Below are 27042 nucleotides of genomic sequence, written 5' to 3'. Positions count from 1 at the left end.
GTTGTGGACTTGCTCCAGTGTTTTGGGTTGTTGTCCTGTTGCATCACCATTCTCACATTATCCTGAAGAATTGTCTGATAAACTTGGGTATTCATCTTCCCCTCAATGACTGCAAGCTGGCCAGGCCCTGGTGCAGCAAAGCGGGCCCAAATCACGATGTTACCTCCACCGTACTTTACAGTTGGGATGAAGTTTTCACGATGTTATGCCGTGCTGTGCTGTTCGTCCAAATAGCTCAGTCTGTGGAGTGTCAATGTGCTCTTTCTCAAATGTGAGGCATGCAGCAACGTTTCTTTTAGTAAGCAGTGGCTTCCTTCGTGGTGTCCTGCCGTAGATGCCCTGCTTGTTCAATGTTTCACGTACTGTAGACTCATGAACAGAGATGTTAGCCCGTTCCAATGATGCCTTCAAATCTTTGTCTGTCACTCGGGGTCGTTTCTTTACCTCACTGATGAGTCTTCGTTGTGCTCTTGGTGTCATTTTGACTGGGCGCCCACTTCTTGGTAGAGTAGCAATAGTCCCAACCCAACGTGTCTCCAATTGATAGAATGTTTGCTAAACTGTTGACTGGTAAATTTGAAATAACTTTATAACCTTTGCCAGCTTTATGTAAATCAACAAATCTTGTGTGCTTCTCCAAGTGTGCTAAAAACTAACTCCTGTTAGCTTTTTTGAGGTCATTAACTCAAGGGTTCACATACTTTTTCCTCAAGCACTATGAGGTTTTTTGGTTGTTCTCAAGAAAGACATGAGGGATCAGAAAATATTTTGTGTTATTATTTTAGACACATTATATTTGTCAATGCCCTTGACTTAGATGAAGATCAGATCACATTTTATGACAAATCTATGCAGAAAACCATGAAATTCCAAAAGGTTCACATACTTTTTCTTGCCACTGTATATTTCCCCCTACGTAGTTTGTTTTCCTGGTCAAATCCCTACTAACTGAAACATGTGTTACTGTGGATTTCATACTCCTGTGCCTTTTGTGTCTCCACCCAGGTGTATGTGTTAAAGAGACCCCACGTTGACGAATTCCTCAAGAGGATGGGAGAATTATTTGAGTGTGTTTTGTTCACTGCAAGCTTATCCAAGGTCAGACTGCTGTTCTCATTCTGTGCAACTTGTGTCTAAAATTTGAGTCATTGTAGCAGGCAGGCTGGCATTTTGCAAACGGACACAAACAGGCATGATTGACACTTTGTTTCAAAACCTTATGCTCAGAATCACTGAAACCCCAGTGTCATTTTTATGTTTGATTTATAGGTAACCTTCCACATACACCTTCACACATCTTGATACCTGTCAGACAACTGCACAGACATTTTAACCTCTAACATTTACTTCAGACTGTGCTAACCTTAGCCTTGACTTAGCTTTGTGAAGCATTTGGTCGGTTATACCTCAGTGGCTCTCTCACACTTGATTCATTACATTTTCATTGCCTTGGTTGTCCACAGTGTCACAGGTATAGTTTGTCTACATCATCTGAAATCAAATGCTGATGCTATATGTTTTGAAAATATCCAGGTTTAAATGTTGTAGATATCACTTCTCCTTGGCTGACACATATATTCATACTCAAACTGTGCATTGAATTTGAATGCAGGCTGGTTGCACTATGTGTAGGCATTAATGTGTAAGTTTCAAAGGCTACTATTGAAAATGATCCACTTAAAAACAGCTTGTATAGTACCATAACATTAACAGACTAATGTACAACTTGCATAACTAAGTTAAAGTTTCATGATCAAGAGTCTTTGCCCCTCTGCTCAGTCACAGTGGGAAGGCTACTCCACTGCACAGTACCTCCCTAGCACCAAATAACAGACAAAGTTAGCATGTAACGGCTAAAGAACCAAGTACTTCCCACAGGAGTTGGTGGAGACCCGAAACAGCTAAAAGAGATTGAATATTAGAGTTGCATTCATCAGGTGGACAATTCTAATGTCTCTGTGTGCTAATAAGTTCTCCATTGCAACTTGTTACTTGTAATAATATATATATGATGTGTTTACAAGTTGTTTAATACTACAGAATGCATTGTCACTGAGTTTCTTCAGTAAAGTCCAGTAGTCTGTGTTCCTTTTTGTTGTTTTTAAGTGGGAAATGTGCGTGTGCTTCTTATCACCTTGTCTGCATTTTTTACTCATCTTAGTTTTCATGTCATGTAAAGTCCCATTTAAATGAACATACCCGTACATTATAGCTGTAAAGACATAGAATAACGTAACAAAGCTTGACGCTGGTTTTCTCCTGCTACTATAGTATGCAGATCCTGTGTCGGACCTGTTGGACAAATGGGGGGCCTTCCGGAGCCGTCTCTTCCGGGAGTCATGTGTCTTCCACAAAGGGAACTACGTAAAAGACCTGAGCCGTTTAGGAAGAGACCTCAACAAGGTCATCATCATTGACAACTCCCCAGCCTCCTACATCTTCCATCCCGACAACGCAGTATGCCTTTTTATATTTCTTTCTCTGCAATACGCTGACATATATGTGATTAACGGACACTTAATAGTCGTTCACTAAAATTTTAAACAATAGACCAATATTAATATAATTATAGAAAATGAAGGAATATTGATAAGGTCTTGTAATCCCACCATATCCTGCTTCTTCGAACCTCCAGGTTCCTGTAGCATCCTGGTTTGACGACATGTCAGACACCGAGCTCCTCGATCTTATCCCCTTCTTTGAGAGACTAAGCAAAGTGGATGACATCTATGATTTTCTGCAGCAGCACAGGAGTTTAAGTTAACAGAAGCAGGATAATAGGATGAAAATAATCACCAGCAGCTGTCGTCACGGGGCCACGGAGGCTGGTGGGCCACAGGCTCAACGCTGCTTCCAACTACAAGGACCACACTGCAACCAATGTCATGTAATCTCGTGTTCTTACAGTATATAGCATAAAAATGTGAAAGAAATCTTCCAACAGGGTTTGGTACTTCAGCAATGACAGTTATCCAATCCGAGTGCCAGATTTCTTTTCTCCTTTTTTTTAAAAAAAAATACGAGATAAAGACTGAAAATGAGACTTCTGTATACGTCTTTTGCAATGCAGCTAGTGTGTTGTTGTCGTTATGTGACAGCAGTGAGTATTTAAGCATGCTGTAAACCTAGATTGTGTGAACAGTTGTTCAGTGCCATTCTACAAATGAACCACATCAATCATTTTCATGTCAGTACTACAATGTAGCATTTGTAATAGGATTTGAAGCTCTCGCACAATATAACAAATCAGTGACGACTGTCCCTGAAATCTCATTAACTTACTCTCTGTTTTGTTCTGCCTAAAATGGCCAAATGTGTATGTAGTAAAAGACAATCATTAAGTTTTGTGAATTTTGGTTTAATAATTTCTATAACATGTCCAAAACACATATTTTTGATCATAAATACTGTGCACTTTCTGTGTCTTCCGAAAGTCTTGAACGAATACGGCTTTCAGTAGGAATTAGGCTCCAAAAACACACCATCATTCTTTCAGATTTTACATTGGGATTAAAAAGAAACTGGAACAAAAATCATGGGAGATCGTCATCATTGATGAGGTTTAATTACTAAATTCTAATATTACTGGAATCTAATTAATCACGTGTAATAACCTTTTTATGTGTTGTCTTATGTCCAGTCACGGAACACCATAATCTTGATTCATTAGCTCACTTCGTACTTGCAACATTAAATCTTGAAAAAGCTTAATATAAGGTATATAAAACGTACAAAGTCTGCATCTTTCGGACAGTTTTAGATTAGCATTGGGACAGATTGACTGCGCACTGATCGGACCTTTCAGAGACTTACCACTGCAGAAATGGTGACATTATTATTGTACATACAGGATTTTAGGCAGTAATTTTTGATGTAGTTTTAATGTTATTTTACCTTTTTTTTTTTTTGAGTTTTTAGTTTGATCAACCAAGCAACACTGTTTATGTGTGCAGCAGGGGGAGGCTGCAACCGGCTATGGCAACTTTAACAAGTTTGTTGTTTGATCTGAAAGCACACCTTGAATTGCCTCCTATCGGTAAACTTGAATCCGAGTTTTTTTTCGTGTAAGACTTTAATGGAGTCAAGTGTACTGCCTGATTGATCTGTATATTCAGTTTCACAGGGGAAACTTGTGCCAGACATGTTTAAGCGCCAGATTGACTTTGTCAGTCTGGAGCGATGTTTGTATGTGTGCGTTTGGGTTTCGGTGTGATTGCGTCAGCGTGAGTATTTACATTGGTTTAAGATTTTAAAGAGAAATACTTTGACAATACATGATAAACCATAACCTGTCTTTTAAATAATGATTTAACTTTTTTTTTTTTTTTTTTTACTGTATGCAACAAGAGTATTAACGTTGTGACTCAAGTAAAGAAACTGGTTCAAACAAGTGAGTTTTTAAAATTGCTGCTGTCAAATGTAAAGATTGGGGGGGAAAAAAATACACCTAGAGATTTTTACCTTGCATCAATAAAGCATGTTTTATTGAAACAGGTCATATTTCACTACAGTACTTTTTTTTTTTTTCACATACCTAACGCTCAACACAACATGGCAGAGGTGGAAACAAGTCAAATGGAAAAATGGAATATGGAACAAATTTCATATGAAAGTAACTATCATTCTTCTTTAAGTTCAAACATAACACCCACTCAACAATAACACTAGCATGCCCTGATTTATCAATCAAGGTGATCAAGTAATTATTTACCTATTTCTTTCCTCAATTACCTGATTTTTGGCCCAGTGTATTTACATTACAAGCCCCTTGCTGCAAGACAGAACTCTCTTCATTCAAACTTGAACTTCAGGTTTCACCATAAAAAAAAAGTCTATACAATGGACAAATGATGAAAACAGACATGAATTGTTAAATGTAATGAATTACTTAACTGTTGCTTAGAAGATCATCTTCAAAGCCTGAAGCAAAATGCAAATGTGAGATGGCTACATGGCCATTTTCAACTGGAAACTAACATTGCATTTTCTTTATGGTAATATCTGCTGCTGTCAGAGAATGCTCGCTGTCACAACACAAACCCATGCTCTGATACACGGGGAAATTACACTGAGCAAGTCAAGTGGTACTGCAGAAAAAACTGCGCAATTACACATGGTGCTGGTTAAAGATTCACAAATGTATTTTGCTTTCATTCATTCTTAAACTTATCTGAATAGACAAAATCACCAGCAGGCCACTGTTTCGAACACGGGGAACAGAATTTTACAAACGACCAAGATGGCATCTATTTGTTTTTTTTGTTTATTTTTTCCTGACTTGCATTGGGGCTGGATTGCATTCAAACTGCTGTGTGTAAAACTCTGAACTCACATAATATTGTTTCATGAACAACCATACTTCCCACTAGTGAAGTCATTTGATCTTTACAGTATTCAAATCAGATTTTTATTGTCACTGATACACATTCAGTTTAAATTTCCATAACACAGTTACTGTCGGATCTGTGCACACAGGACATTATTTACATCCAAACTGCAATTTGTATTATGATAAAGGAATCCCTTAACATTTATTAACACACTGACTATGACACATTTTATATGAACAGAATTTTAGTTCCTCAAATGCAAGTTGCTGAAGGAAAACCAACTCCCTGGATTTACTGAACTGCATGAAAATCCATCAAAACCCTGTTTAAACCATTTTTTGAGACATACCGTTTGTAAATACATAAGCAATGCGAACTTAAAAGCATCAGTTTAATAATCCATCCGTTTAAATGAGCCGACGACAGATGAAGAAGACGTCACTCATGGATCACCTGTGAAATTTAAGCAGAGGTCCAGAGAGCAACAGTTAATTTGATCTTATTCTGTCAAAATGTTACCTGACCATTACACAGAAAACAGTAAAACCGTTTTTACGAAACATATACTGTATATAAATATATTTAAAAAAGCTTTCTGCAAATATCTTAAAAACTAACCAGTGGTACTTGAGACCCTTCATCTTTAAGTTAGATTGTTTAATTAGAAGGATTTTTAAGGGCCAAAATATCTGAAATTATCAAGTATTTGACCAGGAAAAAGCAAAAATTTGAGAAAAGTCAGGGGAAAGGAATAATTTTGTGCCACAGATCATTCTAACTTTAATCATCTTGTGATATTATCTCATCTTGTGAAATCATCTAATTTGCCAGTCTCTTTCTCTGCTGCCAGCGATTACGCTGTGTAGGCTATGACTCATGTATCCCACCCAGTTTATACTTTCTGACCATTTTAAGTTCTCTCAATTTCCTTAGCTGCGCATGAGTTCTGCTGGTGCTGCACATCACGCTCAGTTTAAAGCCGAATTAATTCATGACAGGTTTACCACCCAAAGCAGATGACTGAACATAATACTCTCTGAGTGAACATAATAAAACTAAAAATAGTTTATTCTCCTGCATGTTTAAGTAGCTCGAGAATGTTCTGTGGGTGAGTGCGCCGTATCGTTTGACCTACATGCCTGCAGATAGAGTAGGACCATAAACACCCTATATCATTTGCAGAATGCAGCACTCCAAAGTCAAAACATTTACTGTAGTTATTGCGATGTGCTGCCTGTGCAGCGCCAAGTCATGCACCACACTTTAACACGCCATCATGACAATTCAGAATCAGTCTGAAAGGTTTATGTTTTCTTTTCTTTTTTTTTTTATGCTTCTAATGCAAATATGGCTTTTTAGTTAAATAGTTTAATGAATATAAACCATTTCTGCATTAAAAACACCATTTTCTTCCATTACCTGAGGGTACATCATTCTACTAGTGATGTTTTATCAGTCATCTTGGAAAACTCTAGACTTTGTCATTAGCTCCATCTAGTGGTTATTTTTTTAATGACATAAAAATGTCATCTAAATTCAGTTCTACCGCTGGGGTAGTAAGAAGCCTGACTTCTACTAATACACCCACACAGTGGCATGTCCAAGGACAAACACTGAATTAATGCTATTACTATGACAAAAGTAGGCTTCATAAACTGAAGAGATTATTTTGACATATTTGTAAATGATTTGAAATCATGTTGCATATAAACTGTGAAAGAATCATAATTCATCCCTGCATTTTATGAATCTTACATGTACTATACAGTAAATCCATACAGTAATACCCGTTTCCCTGACAATGTAAATGCATTTAAAAAGTAATGTCAAGTAAACTGGTCAGAAAATTACATAATAAAAAAATGCAGTGAAACAGCTTTTTCTTTTACTTACTCAGCACCCGAAGCTGGGCTCTGCTTTTTGCTTTCCCCACGGTGAACTCCACCACTCCATTCATGTCCGGGGAGGTTTGTCTGAGGGTCAGCCTGTGGACTGTGCCCACCCTCTCCAGGCAAACCTGAGAGCTCGGCTCTAAGGGCTCCCCATTCATACTCCACACAGGAGATTTGACGACAGGGGCCGAGACCTCACATTCGAAGCAGGCTTCATCAGGGGCCATGACTTCCACATCCTTCAGTTCTCTGACCATTAACACCGACTGGGCTGAGTCCGTGTACAAAGGAGAGGGAAAGCTGTTAGCTCACAACGCATGTTATTAGGTGTATTTAACAGTTGAGCTGCCAACCCTACATTTGTTTATGAACCCTGACATCATCCAGTTAAATTGGAGTTATATTGAAGATTTTTCATTTCTTGTACAAAGTGGTGAGTGTTAGGTCTTACCGAGTTAACCTCTTGCACTAGAGTTTGTTTTTGCTCACCTTTCACTCCCTTTATTTCTTGGTTTATGGTAAAGTCACTACATGTCAGACCAGGGCACATACAGTACAGTGTGTCATGTGATAGGCCTTTTTCACAGCAGACATTTTGACTTGTTATTGTAGGAAAAGCACAGGTGTTACTAATAAAATTAATGATGGCTATTTTCCATTTAAGCTACGACAGCGTGACAGTGAAGCAGCTAAATGGTGTTCAGCCTTTGTTAGGGGGAGACCGGGTATGGTTGTAACATAGGGAGAGTTGTAACAACACCAATTCCACCAATTAGAGATAAGATAGGAGTCATGTGATCATTTCAGTATTTACCTACTTCCTCCCTGATCAGACACGGTGGTTGTTGAAACAGTTAAATTCAGAATATATAGAGAAAAAAATGATTTTAAGGTCAGAAATTAATTAAATATTTTGACCGAGATGTTTTGTTAAGTATCTATACTATTGCAGATAAAACTGTTTGTAAAATATTATAATCGAGAAAGTCCCTAGTTGTATGTATAGCACTTCTTAAAGAAGTGTTACAACCCACCCCTGTCAGCCAATGTTTAGCTAGCTGTATTAGCATAGGGGTTTGAAATTAGAAAGGAAAAAATGCATCACATGTTGCCTAAGAAAACACATTTCAGTCTAATACAAGTCAGAGTGCCCATTGCAGTCTGGACCCACCAAGCGTGCACTGCAGGGTTACCAGCACTCATTTGTCAGCACTGTGACCAATACTTCCCATTCACATGTTGTTCACATTGTTGGCGCATCGGCACTCGATCTTTTCCATACTCCATCTCCGCCGGTGTAGAAGGCAGAGAAGTGCACGCGCAAGAGTAAAATATAGACGTGCTTATAATGCGTACCGGTGAGTATCGGCCCACTTCAAGCACTGAATGTGACTCCGATTAAGGATATACACACGCGGACACACACCTCTTTTGTGTTAGACCTAAGGATGTACAGAGAGGTTCTTTAATTTAGTACGTTTTATTAAATATACTGTTAAGTAAGTTTATTCGATAGATACATTTACATACACATACTGTAACTGCGTACGAGTCATCAGAAAGTCTGTTACAGTGAGAAACATTGTTCTTTTATATCACTACCTGTTTTTGAAGCATATCATACAGTGTGGCATCTATTTTTGCTTCTTTTGTCTTATTGTCGGTATTGGGGTAGGTTGTAACAAGGGAACACATTGCATTTGACATCAACTCACGAGGTCTGTGATATCCGTGTAGAGGATTGAATTGGTGCCATGTGTAGTGAACAAATGTGGGTACTTTGTATAAAAGTATGAGAACTTTAGCTTAAAAATCCAGTGAGTTATAGTTGCTGAAGCAAAAACTGTTACAACCATACCCGGTCTCCCCTATATTTATGGTGGTGGACAGTAACTAAGTACATTTATTCAAGTACTGTACTTAAATACAACATTGAGGTACCTGTACTTTACTTGAGTATTTGCTTTTCGTGCCACTATCTATTTCTTCTCCACTACATCTCAAGTGGAAATACTGTACTTTTAATTTCACTACATTTATCTGAGAAGCTTTAGTTACTAATTTCTTTACAAATTAAGCTTGTGTATACAAGTATAGCTGAAACTATTAGTCGGTTGACGGAAAATTAATTAGCAACTATTTGGATCGTTTCAATCAGTTCATGGAAAAACATTTCATGGTCGCATCTTCACAAATGTGAAGATTTGATGCTTTTCCTTTTAATTATTTTAATTATTTGAATGTAGTGGTAATAATGCTGAGGTTTGGACTGTGAAGGTGTGACTTTGGGTTCTGGGGTAATTTTGACGACATTTCTCACTTTCTTTCAGAATCTTTACAAACAATCAATTGATTAATTGAGAAAATAATGGGCAGATGAATTCATTATTAAAATAATTATTAGTTGCAGTCTGATACAAAATAGTTTAAAATGAGCTCCAGCTCAACAACTTCAGCAGTAAAATCCTGCTTTTACATGAATTCATGAGGAATAATAATCTCATGATAGAATATATAATAGCAACAGTCACAAGGGACACTTTTCTGCATTGAGTACATTTACTTTTAATACTACATTTCTCTTATTATACTTAAATACTTTTGCTTCAGTAACATTTTCAATGCAGAACTATTATTTGTAACAGAGTATTTTTACAGTGTAGTATTAGTACTTTGTTGTCATCATTTGACATCTAAGTGCCATGTTCATTGTTTTAAAAATAAAAATAATTATTATACAGTTTGTGTTGAGAAGGTCGAATTATGCCTCTGCCATTAGAATCCATTATAACTGATATAAGTTTAGGTTGACCGCAGCAGCTGTGTGAGGGGCTGCCAAAATGAACAGCCACCTTTCAGCAGAGATATAGATGACTAAAAAAACAAAACGATCAAGGATGTTGCAAATGGAGAGGAGGCAAGAGTGAAAGGAAAACAGGCATGTGAAGAATGGAGGGTCAATTTTGTGTTAATGCCCTGGTGTTATCCCATTACAACAGGATAGAATCCATGTGATAGCTTTGCTTTGCCAGTAGATGGAGCTACAAGGTTATGCACAAGGTTCTCCTTTCCCTGCATTGCACTAACATAAGAGAGAGACCTCATGCTGCTGACACTCTTTAGGTGTGTTGTTGGGCTATGATGAGTCCTGGCATTTGTCACTAGTACATATACACACACACATACCAATAACAAGAGCAGTAGTACAGTATATACATGTCTATGTTAAATATTTTGTAGTCAGACAGATTATATTGTATTACACTGATTATATTGTACAATAAATTTGCAAAAAAAACTAATGGCTGTGAAAACAAAAGTTTGCCTGTAACCTGTGCAGTGCTTGTTAATTGATCATGAACTCACTTACCCTCCACTGTCAGTTTTGCAGAGCATGTATACTCTCCAACCTGCACACTGTACATGCCCTCATCGTCTAGCGCCACCTGCTGGAGGATCAGTTTGCGGTAACAGCCTTCACTGCAGATCTCAAAGCGCTCGGAGGGCAGGATGACATTGCTGCCTTTGTACCAGCGGATACTACATCTGGGGTTAGACACAGTGCAGTCGAGGATCACACGGCTCTTCTCAAGGGCGGTCTTATCCTGCAGAGGTTTCACAATGTTGACAGGGAGCTCTGAAAAGGCCAAAGTGCAATTTAGATTTAGTAAGTGGACGACTGACGATTTGTTAATCTCTATAAATCAACACACTTCTTTTTTTTAAAAAACATATTTGACCCTATTTTGATATGAATAGAAAATTAACTGCACAGCTTGAAGTGCTTACAGAATGTGAACTAGCTCAGCCACTTCATGGAGTTGACACTACTCATTCATGCTCTATAACCCAAATTGCTAAATGTATAATAAATGTATACCATCATATCATTATACCTTCCACCTCCAGGTAAGCGACTGATTCAACATGTCTGGCGACGAACTTGATCTCTCCAGAGTCCTCTGCTCGCACATTGCACATCAGAAGAAAATGTTTGGTGCCTGAAATAAGAATAAAAGTGTCAAGGTAAATGATAAGCCAGACAATAATTGGCTCAATTCTACTGGCTAAAACTACACAATTCCAGGCACACGATTTTTTCAATTTCCATTTGTGGAAATTATTATTTACAGATTTACAAATGTTTTATCTTCTGTTCTATTAGGCTACATTATTTTTGTGGAGTATCAGAGCATTTTAAACCTCTGTCTCATTTACAATATTTATGAGCATAACATCATCAGCAGAGATGCTGACCTTCCTGGCGGATCTTGATGGTGCTGGTGGGTTGTATCCTCTCCCCATTTCTGTACCATTCTCCCTGTACATCCTCCACTGAGAGCTCACAAACAAACACAGCATTCTGATCTTCCTGGATGTCCAGGTCCTGGAGGCCCTGCAGGGTGAGCAGCTCACGCTCTGCCGAGACATTTAACATTGAATGATATTGAAACAACAATCTCAAAGCTTCTTTTTAATCAGAGCAGGAGGCAGGAAGGAACAGGACGCATGTACGATATGATTCCCTTTCCCTTTAAAATACTGTAATGGATATGTGTATATGTATAGAAATGTTTTATTTTCTGTGTTATAGCCTACATTGAAAGCTAACAGTTGCACAGAATCCTCCGATATTGTCCTGCCATTAACTCAAAGCCTGGACCTCCTTCAACAAACAGCTTCCCCTTTTGTAGTACCAGTATTTACTATTCATACCACAAACTAATTGTAATCACAATAATAGCCATTATTAGTAGTATTTTAGTATAGTATAGTATATGCTATACTAGTAGGTCTTGATACTACTAATAATATTAATATTTTCATTAATACTAATAGAAGATAAAAAAACTAGAATAATATGCATTTTGTATGGGGAGTACAACTGTTCACCTGAGTGTGGCTTCTCTATATAACCTGTTAATTTTGGTGAAGAAAAAAACAATTGTATATATTTCAAATGTTCACCTAATTTGAAAAGGTATTTAGTACGCAGCCATGATTGTAAAACCTTGCACACCCACACATGTTTTCAATTACTCTGTGCCAGTTCGAGCTGGGCTCAGGTTGAAGTTGGGTGGCTTTGCTGAGAATTACGTGAGATCACAGGACTCCATGTGCCAATAAGAATCATAAAAGTGTAATTTGTCTTTGCCCCAAGGTGCAGAAGAGCAAGTTTTCAGAAGAGAGAGAGAGTGATGCCAATCAAGTTTAGTCTGTACATGCCCTCACAGTCCTTAATAAAAGTCTAATCAGCCTTAACAGAAATCACCTGTGTGGGTGAACCATAGGTGGCAAGGGCCTTTTTATATATATAACCATGCTCCACCAAGTTTTTGGAATTTTGTGGTTCTCTTGGTAATTAAAGCATTTTCTGCTTCTCATATTGTGGCTTATTTGACTTTTAATTTAGCTTAGCTCTTTTGATTGAATGAACTTGAGTTAAGGTCAGGGGGAACGTGCACCATGGAGTCCGGTATGCACTTCTCAGCTTGCCACCTACCTAAAGATAGGGTTAGTGATTTGAACTGTCCTGATGAATGGGTGAGAAAGATTTACAGGTGGCTAAATGTAAATAAAATTCGCCCAGGGGAAATAATAAAGTCCCCAGCATTAAGAGAAGCCGCAAAACAAGCGCAGCAGATTATAGCAGCTAGCAAAGAAGAGGCTAACAGCAACTAAGATGGCAGCGCTTATCTGGCAGTGCATGGGAAGTGCTTTCTTCTTTTGTGTTAAAGTTACATGTTTACTGTCTTGTTGGTCAAAATTATCCTACCTGGCATTACCAAGCTAACTACACAGAAGCACCCCAAATAAGTGTTGACATGTCTGACTAAAGCTTACTTCGTTTGCTAGCTGTGCGAGTGGAAACATACCTAGGTCACCCAAACTCAGACTCCTCTCACATTATGGTCGTACTGCTAAATTGTGGCCAACCATAGCCTAAAAGCATTTTACTTTATTGTTTCTTTGACATCATTTACCCTCTGTCATAGAAATTTCCACGGCAGACATTTTTGACTTGTCAAAGGAGGTGTCACAGTGAGCTAGCTTACAGAATACAACCAAAGGTAAACTGAATATGGCATCAATAATTCCTGTGTTTCCTGTCATGACACGTCAAAATGTCTGCCGTATAATAGTGCGGCACCCGTCGGTGAATTGTGCTGCAGACTGTATGTAGGTTGACATAGATGTTGCTACACATTAAGTTTAACTCGATGTATGTTGTCATTTAAATATTTTTTGGGGATATCTTCCTTTACATCCTCCAGACTAATGTGTCACTGATTTCTTTCTGTACGTTGATGTTAATTATCTAGAATAACTTATGCGTGCTGTCAGTCACAAAGTCAGTGAGTGAATGAAGAAAGTCATTATGTCCTTTGTAAATAAAGGACTGACCCGGATCTAACCAAAGTACAAACTTCTGATATAAACATAGTTATTTTCAGTCAGAACTGCTTAGTCGCTGCCCTGCAATTGAGTTAGCCACCTTTCTTGACAAATTGCTGATACAAAGTGGTGGAAAAGAAGTAACACACAGCTTGTGCAGCTTACTCAGCTATACCTCTAGCCTCTGCGTTCATTTGGTAGAAATGGCTGATGACATTGCTGCAGTGTAAGTCGGGTGTTTTGTCGTATCCTGGGCTTTCGGTGTTTAGTACTTGTTGACAGCAATTCTCAGTGCATATTGTTTAAATTTGTGTGTGCAGTTCTGCTGAATAATATTACAAATCTCCTGATGCTTTCATGACACAGCCCACACTGTTCTTTCATCCAGCCTATAACGTCGCCTCACACCACTGTGAAACTACAGGCCGTTGTCTGTAAATTTTTGTATTAGACAGCAGACTTTACCATAGACCTCCACAGTGCAGGATGTAGTAACATCTCCGGCATCGCAGGTGTATATGCCAGAATCACTGACGCGACATTTCATGATCTGAAGAAAACGCTTCCTTCCCATTGCATAAATGCGCAAGTCCTTGCCTGGCTTCACCTCAACCCCATCCTGAAAAGGATTCATCATCACAATCACAATTAATTATCTCTAAACAACTGAAACTGTACGGGATGCATTGTCCAACTGAGTGAAATGTCATTCTTTGGAATATGTATTTATTTACTTTTTAACATATTCTTACAGACACTTTATTATTGATTGTTTTGACTCTGGAGTTTTGTAAAAATCAGAGCCTAAATGTTGGTTATGGAGAAAAAAAAAAAATCCAACACTTGCCTTCATCCATTTCACATCAACATTATGTCTTGATAGCTCACACTCTATGGAGATTACCGCCCCGTCAGGTACTTTCTGGTCTTCCAGTTTTCTGAAAATTGTCACTGGGGGCTCTGGTTGAGAAAAAGCACGTTAAGTTAGGCAGACACAACGCTTCTTAAAAAATACACCAATGAACACCGTATGAATTGCTGCTGAAGTCTGAAGTATATACAGTTAAGTTATGTGGACTAATTTTAACAATTGTCATCCCCAGCTTTTCAACCCCTAGCTCAAAGGGATGGTGCACACTGAGTGACTCGGCATGGAGCGGATTATTTTACAGTGTGAGGTTAAACTAGGACCTGACAGAAAAGACTGAACAGAGAGGTACTGCTTTTCACTGGGTCATCCTTGGCTATTTTGTGTTGGTAACGTGAGCCTAGATAAAGGCAACAGTAGCAGAGCTGTCACTCTATTCTATTATGATGCCTCCACTGGTTGGCATTTGGTCTACTCTGAGTGGACCACTTTAGCTACCAGTCTGAGGTCATAACAAAATTAGTACAGTAACATTTTGTTTTGGTAGTACTGCAGGGTACTGTACGTGGTCTGTGAGCTGAAAAATTATTAAGTAGCCTTTCTAGATAACTTATGACAACACTACATGTTAATTGGCCTTGTAATAGGTGCATTGTCTCAAAATTACTTTTAAATTCACTATGGTAAAATCAAATTTTGAGCTCTGCTTGTTTAAACAAACACAATCTCCTGTTCTAAAAGACCTACCCTTCACAACAAGCCTTGCAGACGTCTTCAAATTCTCTACACAGAACATAAAGGTGCCAGTGTCTTCTACTGAGAGGTTAGAGATAGTGAGGCTGTGGACTTCTCCTTTGGCACTCATACGGAAGTGATTTGTCGGCTTAAGCTGGATTCCGTTCCTCTTCCAGGTGCCAGGGACATTGGGATGGGAGAGCTCCACCTCAAAAGACGTCGTTTCTCTCTCTGTGGTTTTTACGTCAGTCAGCCCTCTCTTGATTGTGATTTTTCGAGCTGTAAAGAAAATTTCAGAACTGTGTAAGAGCGTCAATTACAAGTACATTCAGCGATCTACTTCGTGGGTATATGTTAATACTTTGCAGTATAGTTAAACAAAGGTTGAAAGCTTGGCCCCTGTAACTAGCATTTTCATTCCGCTTTAACCCTGAGCAGACATGGTGTCCATTTTCTGTAACAGAATAGGCTTGGAGTCTGTTCTGTACACAGCAGTTAAATGATACAAGCTGGCACACATTGACAAGCCGATATTTTAGTCATTTGAGTATGGGGCTTTACACAAAAGCCAGCTTTGAAACTGCCAACATTTTTCACTTATTCTAACACAGACGAGCATTCCCTGTGGAAAAAAGGAGTGTTTATTTTGGAGACCTGATGACAACAACCTTAGTTTTGAAGGCCAGGGTGTAAATTTAGATGCAATGAGAGGAGATCCAAATTCATAGGAGGTGCCAACAGCAGCCTGAAGTCTAACTTTCCCCATCCCACCCACACTAGTGTTGAAAGAACAGCCTTTAATTCACCCACTGGCTTGTGGATCATAGGACTAAGAAATATAAGAAGCATGCAAAAAGAAAAACAAGCATAAGTACATCTTAATTACTACAAGATGCCAGTTTTACAATGTGCCAAGCTTGCTCCTTTGGAGAAATTTTAAGTAGTGCTCATTTTCTTTCCAAAATGTAATTCTAGTCGTTGAACAATAGCATGTTGACTTTGTTATTTATCATGCACTTCCCTTAAAACTATAATCTCATTTGCCTTTGACATAGGTAATGAAATCATCAGGGCTTTATTGATCCTGTGTCAATACAGAAGCCCTGGTCTGAAAGTCAACATGGGCTGTCACCTGTTGGTTGCCATCATGTTCCAGTATAAGTGCCACCCTGGTCCCCAGTCACTCAAATTACTCTTACTCAGTTAATTGAGCTTTGCCTGCACAAGAAGCAGCGTTGGTGTGCGATAGAGGTGGAGTCGTCGGCAACGGCGGTAAACAAACAACAACGGGGCATAGCGAGAACACGTGCACACTCACGTTCCACTGTGAGCTGGGCTTGCGTGCGGTCATGGAGGGTTTCACAGCTGTAGGTGCCCCGGTCAGACATGGCCAGTTTGTGGATGGTGAGACTGTGTTTTCGGCCCTTGTGTTTCACAGTATACTTGGCTCCAGGGTGGATCAGCATCCCTTGCCTCATCCACTGCACCTCTCCCGAATCTAGACTCACCTCCACCTCTAGAGTTGCCTCACTGTACTCCTCAGCTACAAATGGTGTCATTTTCTTGGTGAACAACACCTGTTGCTCTAAAAAAAAAAAATTTAAAGAATTACTAAAAAGCAGCAGTGTCAACAATTTACTTTTTAAATAATAGCACTGTATGCATGTATGAATTCTTTCATTGTTATATATAATGACACTTTGAAGCCATACAAAGATAAGAAATCAGCAAAGTTCAAGCACAGAGAGCAAGCAAAAAGCTCAGAGGAGTCTTGCCTCCTGCAGCGTCACATATTCCCAAACCGCTGAGCCACTTGTCTCTGTCAGTTACCAGAGGAATTCTAACAGGAGAAGCTGCTAAGCGCTAGCCGTCAAAGGCGCCTCTTCAACAATTCTGAAAGGGTCATTATTTGTCATATTCAGTGTATGCTTATGTGATACTTAGGCTACACAGCCATTCAAAGTCTCTTGCTTTTATATTCACATTCACTCCAGTATTGCTGAAAATAGCTTACAGTACAACATATGGTGATAACTACCAGAGAGAGATAAGGTTATTGAACAGTAAATGGTTGTTAAATGTTGTAATGTTGTGATTCATTGAGACATATAAATATAATTAAAGTGTTAATGGCTGGGGCAACGGCTCACCTTGAACCTGGAGTTCTGCCTCTGATACCAACCCCTCTGCATCAGCTGTCACTCTGCCGCTATCTGAAACCATGCAGTTGTGGATGCAGAGCATGTGGCATAGTCCGTTGCTTGAAATGACAGCGCGCTCATTCAGAGCTGCTTGCTTTCCATTTAAGCGCCACACCAACTGAGTGTCCTCTGGTGAAACCACGCACTTAAATATAGCATCTTCTCCCTCACAGACAGTGATGTTACGAAGCTCCGCTATGAACTCGAATACACGGGGAGCTAAAGGCAAAGCATTCAGCTGAATTAGATTCATTGTGCTCTAAACATTAAGATGGCACACTGACTATTTTCAACTATTTTTATTAATAAGACTGTATATGATTTCCCTCTCTGATCTGCCTTAAAATGATAATGATTTAAACTGACTTACTTTCTACAGTGACAGTAGCTGAGGTCCTGTCATCTGTGGATTCACAAGCATATTCTCCAGCATCTTCTTCCAGCAGTTGGTGGATAGTAAAGCTTCGCTCTCGACCTTGTGCCCTTATCGTGTGCCGACGGCTTGGAGAGACCTCTTTGCCATCTTTTAGCCACTGGACATCTCCTTTGGGCTTGTTGATCTCACAACGTAACATAAGGCTGCTGCCTTTCAGAGACACAATGTTCTCCAATGGTCTGATAAATTTCACCGTCATTTCTGATGAGTAGAATAAAGAAATGTAAATCCAGTGATAACTTTATGACTGTTACAAGTAAAGTAAATATATACTTGGAAATAGAGGTCACATTTTGTTTAGGAGTGCCAAATTCTTACCTTTGACTAAAAGACTGAAATACATCTCATCTGTGTTTGCATCACAGACATATTCTCCAGAATCTGACAGCTGCAGGGGATTAATGGTGAGCTTGTGGGTATTACCCTCACTGGATATGTGAATGTTGTCCCCGTTCAATAGTTGGCCATCTTTCAGCCACCGAACATTAGCTCTTTCTCGGCTCACAATGGCACACAGTGTAACACTCCCATTTTCATAGCCTGAGATGTTGTTATTTGCTATTTTATTCACAAACTTGGCTGGTGGCTCTGAGAAAATGAGATTTGCAAAGACATTGCTTGTAAATCCTGTGTTCATACATGAAAAACATTCATTCAAACAGAAAGTACAGAATTGAAATCTAAGACAAGTTTCAAAGTAATTTAAATCTTACCTTGAACCTCAACAATTGTTACCAATTTGTCATCAATGGCATCGCAAATGTATTTTCCAGAGTCTGAGGGCTGGAGTCCAGAGAGAACAAGCTTCCTCACAACGTCGTAGCTGTCAATTTTTATACGAGTGTCTGGTTTCAGTACTTTGCCATCCCATAGCCACTGAACGGTGGCGTTTGGCCGAGACACCTCACACTCTAATATAAGGTCATCTCCAGCTACCAGGATATGATGCTCCGGATGACCGGAGTTTCCAATGATCTGTACCGGAGGCTCTGAACATAAAAGACACAGCATTATTTTCCTGCGGAGTGAATGGAAAAACATAACATTTACAGTGCTTAATAATATGATTACCTTTGACAGTGATATAGAAGACCATCTTATCATCCACAGCATCACAGGTGTACTCTCCGGAATCTTCGAGCCCAGCATTTAGGACTACCAGTGATCGGAAAACGCCTTGCTCCTCGCTACAGTATCGCTCAGTGTCATCAATTAGCTGATTATCTTTGTACCAACTGACTGAAGCGTTGGATCTTGATAGTTCACATACTAGAATAATGTCATCTGAAACTAAGAACTGCTTTTCTGTTTTTGCGGCTGTTTTTCCAAGAATCTTTACAGGCAAATCTGAAAATGAACAAGAAAAGTCATGTTTCAGGACTTGGACTTGAGATGTGGTGCTCCATATCATCTTGGACTTATACCTTTAAGTACAATTACCTTGCACGTTAATATGGAAATCCATCACATCATCCTTTGCATCACAGACATATTGCCCAGAACATTCCACGGTTAGTGAGTGAATGGTTAACTGACGCATGACACCATCCTCAAGGATGGTGATATTTCTGGAGTCTTCTACTTCTTCCCCATTCTTCTTCCAGGTGACCTCAGCATTTGATCTTGAAACCTCACAGTCTAGAACCAGAGTCTCCCCAACCAGTTTCTCTACTCTACTTGCCATCTTCCTTGGCCGTATGAAGCGAACAGGAGGCTCTGTGCATTAAGGAAATTTTGTGTTAGAAATGGATAAACATTGACACGGGAACAGCTATTTACAGAAACTATCTACTTTTAGTTTTTTATACCTGCTATGTTTACGAAGAATGTCATGGAGTCATCCGCAGTATCACAGACGTATTCGGCGGAATCTCTGACAGTAGTTTCAGGTATAATAAGTCTTCTGTAGACACCATCCACCTCCAGAATAAGGTTGTCATTCTCCTCCACTTCGAGTCCGTCTCGATACCAACGCACCACTGCATTGGGCCGTGAGATCTCACAGCTCAGTACCATCCTCTCAGAGGTCTGCTGGCAAAGTTCCATTTGGGATTGACTTGGAGACACAATCAGCACTGGAGGTTCTGGAAAGGGCCATAATCAATTAGCCACCACAAACTTGTTTAATGAATGCTACAAGAAACTTACACTGTTATCTAGGAGTCAAGTTGATGCATACATTGCCCGCAGGATCCTGGATGAATCGGTTAACCCCTAACCATGCCAATGTTAAAAACGTCTGTATGCTTCAAAGTGCTTGGCAGATCATTGAACACAGTCTGAAACCTCCTTTCCAATGTCAAACTTGATGGGGCGGCATCTGATAATTTTCTTTCCGAACTTCTTAAGCTGATAACAAACATGTAGCGATTGGCCATGTGTGTGTGGGGGTAAGGAACTAGCAGGATTTGAACTTGTCACTCAAGCTCTCTTTTTTAAATCTCCACATAACTATTAGCATTGCTTTGTTGTGTCTACAGTGTAGCACCAGAAATGCCCTTGAGGGGAGACTGTCCCAAAGTGGGTACCGTTATTCCCTATATTTCCCTATAAACCTCAGCCAAGAACTCCCCAAATACAGTTTATAAAGTGTCCAACCAGAGAGGGGAACACTTTGGATCACTGCTACGCTACAGTAAGCAGTGCCTATCACGCCGTCTCCAGCGCTCCACTGGGACACTCTGATCACGTCATGGTGCCCCTGATTCCTGCATACAGGCAGAAACTAAAACTCTGTAAACTTGTAGTGAGGACATCAAAGAAATGGGCCGGTGAAGCTGTAGAGGATCTTCAGGCGTGTATGGACTGCACTGACTGGGATGTTTTCAGGGCTGCTACCAATAGTCTGGATGAGTTTACTGAAGCTGTGACGTCCTACATCAGTTTATGTGAGGACAGCTGTATACCAACAAGCACCAATGGCAAACCCTTGTTCACAGCTAAACTCAGACAGCTAAAGCCTGGTTCACACTACACGATTTTTCGCTCAATTTGCCGCTCGGCGAGCTCAGCGACCATCAGGCTGTGATCAGGGGTAAATCAGCAGCTGATCGGCGGTTATGTGTGAACTACTCAACGACAAAAGAAAACGGCTCCCCGACACATTTCCGACACATCGCCGACGTCTGCCAGATCTCTAGCACGCCAAATATCTGGAGGAGTCGGCCGACTCGACATCCACATCCAGCCAATGAGAGCAGGCAGCTACTTTTTCACCGCAAAACACTTTTTTACTCACTTCCAGCTCTCTCTGTAGCTCAGACAATCCCTGCTACCTGCGTGTGCTGATCCATTCTTTCACCCAGATTCTTTGTCTTTATAATTGCTATTTTTATAATAACAAACAACAGCTGTTTTGTGTTTTGGTTCGCATCAATTCCCGTTTCACATTTCACCTGTGTTTTCTTGACAAAACTTGGTTTGGAGACCAGCGTCGGGTGACAGAGTCTCTGTCAGCTCGTGTGGTGCGTGACCCCCTGTCACCGATCAGTCACGTAGTGTGAACGCCAAAACAACTTCAAGACTCCCGTCACTAGACGGCAAGTTGTGTAGTGTGAAGAACACGGCTATCAGCCGACGCTGAAAGTCTTGAAGACTGCACGAGCCTTAAGGTTGGAAAGGAGGAGGCATGTAGGAGTGGGGCCAGGTGCAGGGCATTAAAGTACAGGTTTAGCAAGGAGGTGCGAGAAGCTAATGACTGTACTCAGAGAGACTAAAAAAACAGTTCTCAGTCAACGATGTCACTTCTGTCTAGAAGGAGTTCAGACAGATCACTAACTACAAACCTAAAGCCCCCCCCACTCGATTAACAACTGTCGCCTGGCAAATGAGCTGAACCAGTTCTACTGCCACTTTGAGAGTCAATTGGACACCCCACGTGACTCCTCCGCTCAGCTTCAGCCCCAGTCCACCATCTCCTCCTCCCCCTGCTCAGAGTTGGCCAGCTCCACCCCCTCTCCATCTCAGAGAGAGATGTCAACAGGACTATTCAGGAGGCAGAAACCCTGCAAAGCTCTCTCCCCATCCACCCCGAAGCACTCTGAAGCACTATATTTGTGCTGATCAGCTGTCTCCGGTGTGTTCAGACATTTTTAACACCTCACTGGAGACATGCCATGTTCCAGCCTGCTTCAATGCCTCCACCATCATCCCTGTCCCCAAAAAACCAAGGACCACAGGACAAAACGACTACAGATCTGTCGCCCTGACTTCTGTGGTAATGAAGTCTTTTGAGCACCTTGTGTTGTCCCACTTTAAATCCATCACAGACCCTCTCCCGGACCCCCTGCAGTTCGCCTACAGAGACAACAGGTCTGTAAATGATGACTCCCCAGGATCCTGTTTGTGGATTTCAGCTCTGTTTTCAACACCATCATCCCTGCCCTGGCTGCAGGACATTGGGCTCATCTGGTGGGGATGAGTCCGCCTACAGGTGGGAGACTGACCATCTGGTGACCTGGTGCAGCCAGAACAGTCTGGAGCTCAACGATCAGAAGACGAGTGGAGATGGTCGTGGTTTTTAGAAAGACCCTAGACCCACCCTTCCCCATCATCCTGTGTGACTCCCCAGTCACCACTGCGGACTCCTTCTGCTTCCTGGGCACCGTCATCTCCCAGGACCTCAACTGGAAGCTGAACATCACCTCCCTCACCAAGAAGGCCCAGCAGCGGATGTACTTCCTGCGGCAGCTGAAGAAGTTCAGCCTGCCAAAGTCAACAATGGTGCACTTCTACGCCGCCATCATTGAGTCCATCCTCACCTCCATCACCATCTGGTACGCTGCTGCCACTGCCAGGGACAAGGGCAGGCTGCAGCGCATCATTCGCTCTGCAGAGAAGGTGATTGGCTGCAATCTTCTATAACTTCAGGACCTGTACTCCTCCAGGACTCTGAGGCCAGCAGGAAAGATTGTGGCTGACCCCTCCCATCTCGGACAAAAACTGTTTCAGACTCTCCCCTCTGGCTGGAGGCTGTGGTCCATTAGGACCAAAACCTCTCACCACAAAAACGGCTTCTTCCAGTCTGCATCTAGCCTCATCAACAAGGCCCGGAACCCCCACTGACACTCCCCCTTTCAAATAACGCAAATGTCTCTGCACATGTAAATATTATTTCATATCATGCACAAACCGGGCACATTGCACATATTTGTTGTTAATTGTTAATTGTTAATAGTTGTTTTATATTTTCAAACTGTCAATTTATATATTTATGTACACAATATTCTCTTCCGTTGCAATACATCTGCACAACACAAACCGGAGTAATGCACATATATATATCTGCCACATTGTTCTTTCTCTACAAATAGTTGTATTATGTTTCTCTATTCTTTCATTCATAAGTTGCTTTGTTATTCCATATTTATATATTTCTACATTTATTTATGTCAACTGTATGTTTGTCTGCGTGTAGCACCTTATCACCAAAGCAAATACCTGGCAATAATCTGATTTTGATTTAAAATGAAACAGTCTCTTCCCTTTCTAAAGGCGGCAGTCTTCCACCTTCGTGTTTCACCATTCGGGACAGATATAAACATTTTTGCCTTTAGACATGTATAGACTACACTGATCACGTGACGTCGTAACTGCGGAAGCGAGTGACTAAGGCTCTCTATAAGGTCCCACAAACATACGTAAAAGTATTATTTCTTTCACATAGACAGTCACCCACTCAATACATCTGAGTAGGTCAGTAAAAATAATATCACTATTGAGTGTAAGTAAACAAACTTAGGGCCATGTTCCCTAGGCTTGTAGAGCAGAACAGGGTTACACCTATGCATACATTATATGTAGTATCAGGGATTTTACCTGTAATACTGAGGTGAAAGAATATTGAATCGTCAGCCGTATCACAGACGTATTCTCCAGAATCTTCGACTCCACTAGAAAGAATCTTCAGTCGTCGATAGGGGCCTTCAATCTTCAGCTTGATGTTCTCACTCTCCTGCAGCTTTTGACCATCTTTGTACCAGCTGACAGCACCGTTGGGACGAGACAATTCACAACTCAGAATAATTTCCTCAGGGACGTGACGATCAAGGTGGACATCCTCCTTCGGGTAGATTATCATCACCGGAGGTTCTTTGAATAAAAAATATATGAAATTGAAACACATCTTCTTCACATTTTAACACAGGTAGTGTGAATTTAAGTGAATCATGTGACCGTTTTTGTGTAATGTATTTTTAGAGCCATTTTATTACCTCTTATGTTAACCTTGAACATTAAAACATTGTCTCCTGCACGGCATGTGTATGTGCCTGTGTCGGACAGTTGGGCAGAATGAATTGTCAGATTCCTTTTGGTGCCTTCTTCCTTCATTGTGATATTATTTCTTGGTTGCATCTCAGTTCCATCTTTGTACCACTGGACAACACCATCAGCCCTTGATACTTCACAGACGAGAACAAGCGGTTCTTGTTCCACAACACTCTTGAAAAGGTCCTCTTCTGGGATATCAGCAAATGTTACTGGTGGCTCTGCGGAAAACGGTACACAAAAGAAAGTAAGTTGTTGCACCAAAGTAACATTCATTGTTTATGCTCATGCAAGCAGTAGCTGTAAAGTCAGATTTGGTCAGCTTAGACATGCTGCTATCTAGATAACAACCCAACAAAGATATCATAATTATCAGTGGGTGTTAATCCACTTCTGAAATAATGAATTGAAGCAGTGCACTGATGTAATGCAATTGCAGTAGGCGCATAGGAAAAAACGGTAAACTCATCAAAATACATGCTATTTTTCAGACACTGGCCTTAAATATAAAGCATGTACATGAAAAGCAATTAAATGTTTAATGAAATTAGAAGGAAGTTAGGACCATGATGAATATGATGATGATCAGGTTTTGCTGAGTTCACAAAGTTTTATAAGACTCTACAATGACAACATCTTGCCAAGAAAAAGCTTAGCATATCACCTTTCACCTCCACATTGAAATCGTTGAAATCTGAATCATCATCAGTTTCACAACTGTGTACTCCAGAGCATGAAGACGTGGCCGACGTCATAACCAATGTCCTCTCATTGCCCTCTGAATCGATGTTTATTCCCAATTGAGGCAAGAGTTTTATTCCGTCCTCATACCAGCAGGTCTGGCTTGTGGGGTCTGAGATCTCACACTGCAGTTTGATCGGGCTGTCTGCTTCAACAGACTCGCTCCTTTCAGCCTCTGGAACAGCTGAGAATCAAACTGGTGCTATAGGAATTTCAATTCATCGAACAGCAACCAGATAATCAGATTTGCTATGCTTTGTAACATACTTGGATCTACAGGCTGAAGGCTGTAAAATTTTGCTCTAGCTTAGACAGATGGTGTACAAATTGTTTGGAGTTGTGCCTACTCAGGTTGACAGTGAGATTTACGTAATTACTTAGGCATTACTAGAGTCATGGACTCGCATACAGTCAGTGAGCCAGCATAGTGGAACATGAATTCCAATTTTAAACTGTTGTTTTTTTAATAATGTAAAGTATATTGACCTTGACAGCAGTTTAAATGGCAAAAAAATGTCTCATCTGTTTGCTCTCTTTCTCTCTGCCTATTAGTTAATAACATTTTTATGTACAGCCTTAATGCCAGGAGGTGCGCAGCATCTGCAACTCACCCCTCATAAGTCTAGCCAGAGTCACACAGTGACCAGCACAACAGCCAAATTAGCAAAGTTTAACATGTTTAGAAATTGAGTCATATGGGCCACTACCGTTACCACTGGACTAGGCAGTTAAATCAGCATGATCATTTCTTTTGCGTAACAAGCTGTAAACACAACATTAATATCATAACTTTATAAAGTTGTGGCAAACATGTTAGCAATCAGTTGCCTATTTACACACTCAGATAGAGTGTTAGATTCCTGAGGGAAATATTTTCATCAGCTAGTTGCCAATTTTATCTCTTGTTTGGTGCTGTGTAACATGCAGAGGTTTTTGACAGGGTTGATGAGGGCGGTGAGACTGAACTAAACAGTAAAGTTGCGAGCTGTAAAACCAAACAATGAGCTGAAAAAGACAAAAACACTCCTTAGAGCTGAAGCGAACTGCAGAGTTAGGTGTCTGGGGGTTTTTTTTGCTACGTGCGCTCCCTTTTACATTATAGTAATTTGAACCACTGGCTGCTTCCAGTCTGAAAGTATTTGCTTCTTAGGGAAAAAATACTTATTCATGATAAAATTTAAGTAAGATGTAATATTTTCTATCAGGGTGAACATGTCCATCAAAGTCATAGAAAATACATAATAAGTATCAGTACACATTATCTTATTATCTAGAATCAAATATAGAAGCCTAAGTTGATCTAGTAGCCAAGCATTAATTTAAAGAAGTTAGTGATTCTGACATAACTCAAAATAATTAGATCACCTGCAACATCCACCTTGAATTCTATATGGTCATCTGCGGCCTCACAGCTGTACAAGCCAGCGTGTCTGACTTCTGCTGATTTAATAACCAGTGCTCTCAGTTTTTCTTTTGTTAGGATTTCATATTCACTCTTTGAAAGTAGCTGTTCTCCATCCTTGTGCCAGTAGACCTGGGCAGTTGGCTCTGAGACTTCACATTGCAGCTTAATCGGGCAGCCTGCTTCAACAAATTTGTTTCTTGCGACGTCTGGTAATGATGAAAACCTCACAGGAGTAGCTGGGGGGTATTACAAGATTTGCAGAGCACTGCTGTTTAGCCAGAACACCATTTTACAGTGTTTGGTTATTTTTGCACATACAACATTAGGCACTTTGTGTTTGCATACAGGGTTACAAAATACTTTAAATTAATTGAAGGTTTTGTTAAGAGCAATTGACCCTTCGCTAAGCCCCGCCTTCCTTAGTTACTGTTGAAAAGTCCGACAAACTGTCGGCGCTGCCACTGTCTATTACAGCACTCCCCGGAGAAATATTGTCAAATTAGTTGGAAAAAGCGATCTCAGAAAGAAGCAGACAGTTTTGCAGTTGCATTATACGTTTGAAGGTTGTATTCAGGCTGTCAGACTGACTCAAACGGACGTGGAAAACAATGAAAGATAGAAGCTAAAGCCTACCGATCACACAGTACAAGTGAACCACTGCATCCCCCTGCGATTGAGACAAAAGACAATGATATGAACGATCAACACTGTTCCTGTAAAGCTGGGTAGGCCTCTATTCATTATTACAATCATTAAAAAGCAGAACAGTAG

General features: G+C 40.3%; 2 protein-coding genes across 2 annotated transcripts in view; one reads left to right on the top strand and one right to left on the bottom strand.

Moving 5' to 3' along the window:
* Window positions 1-4495, top strand: part of LOC123973502 (carboxy-terminal domain RNA polymerase II polypeptide A small phosphatase 1-like) — a 34155-nt gene extending 29660 nt beyond the window's left edge. The window contains exons 5-7 of the mRNA XM_046053573.1: window positions 1006-1098; window positions 2272-2457; window positions 2636-4495. Coding sequence (XP_045909529.1) covers window positions 1006-1098; window positions 2272-2457; window positions 2636-2764 — 408 coding nt within the window. The 3' untranslated portion in view covers window positions 2765-4495. The remainder of the gene's footprint in view (window positions 1-1005; window positions 1099-2271; window positions 2458-2635) is intronic.
* Window positions 4486-27042, bottom strand: part of obsl1b (obscurin like cytoskeletal adaptor 1b) — a 45928-nt gene continuing 23371 nt past the window's right edge. Inside the window, exons 12-29 of the mRNA XM_046053572.1 lie at window positions 24071-24346; window positions 23676-23948; window positions 19667-19942; window positions 19299-19574; window positions 18930-19205; window positions 18572-18847; window positions 18177-18446; window positions 17793-18059; window positions 17372-17641; window positions 16540-16806; window positions 15234-15500; window positions 14466-14578; window positions 14084-14237; window positions 11480-11641; window positions 11119-11223; window positions 10593-10859; window positions 7224-7493; window positions 4486-5783 (exon numbers count right to left, since the gene is read on the bottom strand). Coding sequence (XP_045909528.1) covers window positions 5773-5783; window positions 7224-7493; window positions 10593-10859; window positions 11119-11223; window positions 11480-11641; window positions 14084-14237; window positions 14466-14578; window positions 15234-15500; window positions 16540-16806; window positions 17372-17641; window positions 17793-18059; window positions 18177-18446; window positions 18572-18847; window positions 18930-19205; window positions 19299-19574; window positions 19667-19942; window positions 23676-23948; window positions 24071-24346 — 4076 coding nt within the window. The 3' untranslated portion in view covers window positions 4486-5772. The remainder of the gene's footprint in view (window positions 5784-7223; window positions 7494-10592; window positions 10860-11118; window positions 11224-11479; window positions 11642-14083; window positions 14238-14465; window positions 14579-15233; window positions 15501-16539; window positions 16807-17371; window positions 17642-17792; window positions 18060-18176; window positions 18447-18571; window positions 18848-18929; window positions 19206-19298; window positions 19575-19666; window positions 19943-23675; window positions 23949-24070; window positions 24347-27042) is intronic.

Source organism: Micropterus dolomieu, linkage group LG07 (assembly GCF_021292245.1).
Source record: "Micropterus dolomieu isolate WLL.071019.BEF.003 ecotype Adirondacks linkage group LG07, ASM2129224v1, whole genome shotgun sequence".
Lineage (NCBI taxonomy): Eukaryota > Metazoa > Chordata > Actinopteri > Centrarchiformes > Centrarchidae > Micropterus > Micropterus dolomieu.
Note: the sequence above shows the minus strand (reverse complement) of the source record. Positions and strands in the feature narration are given on the sequence as shown.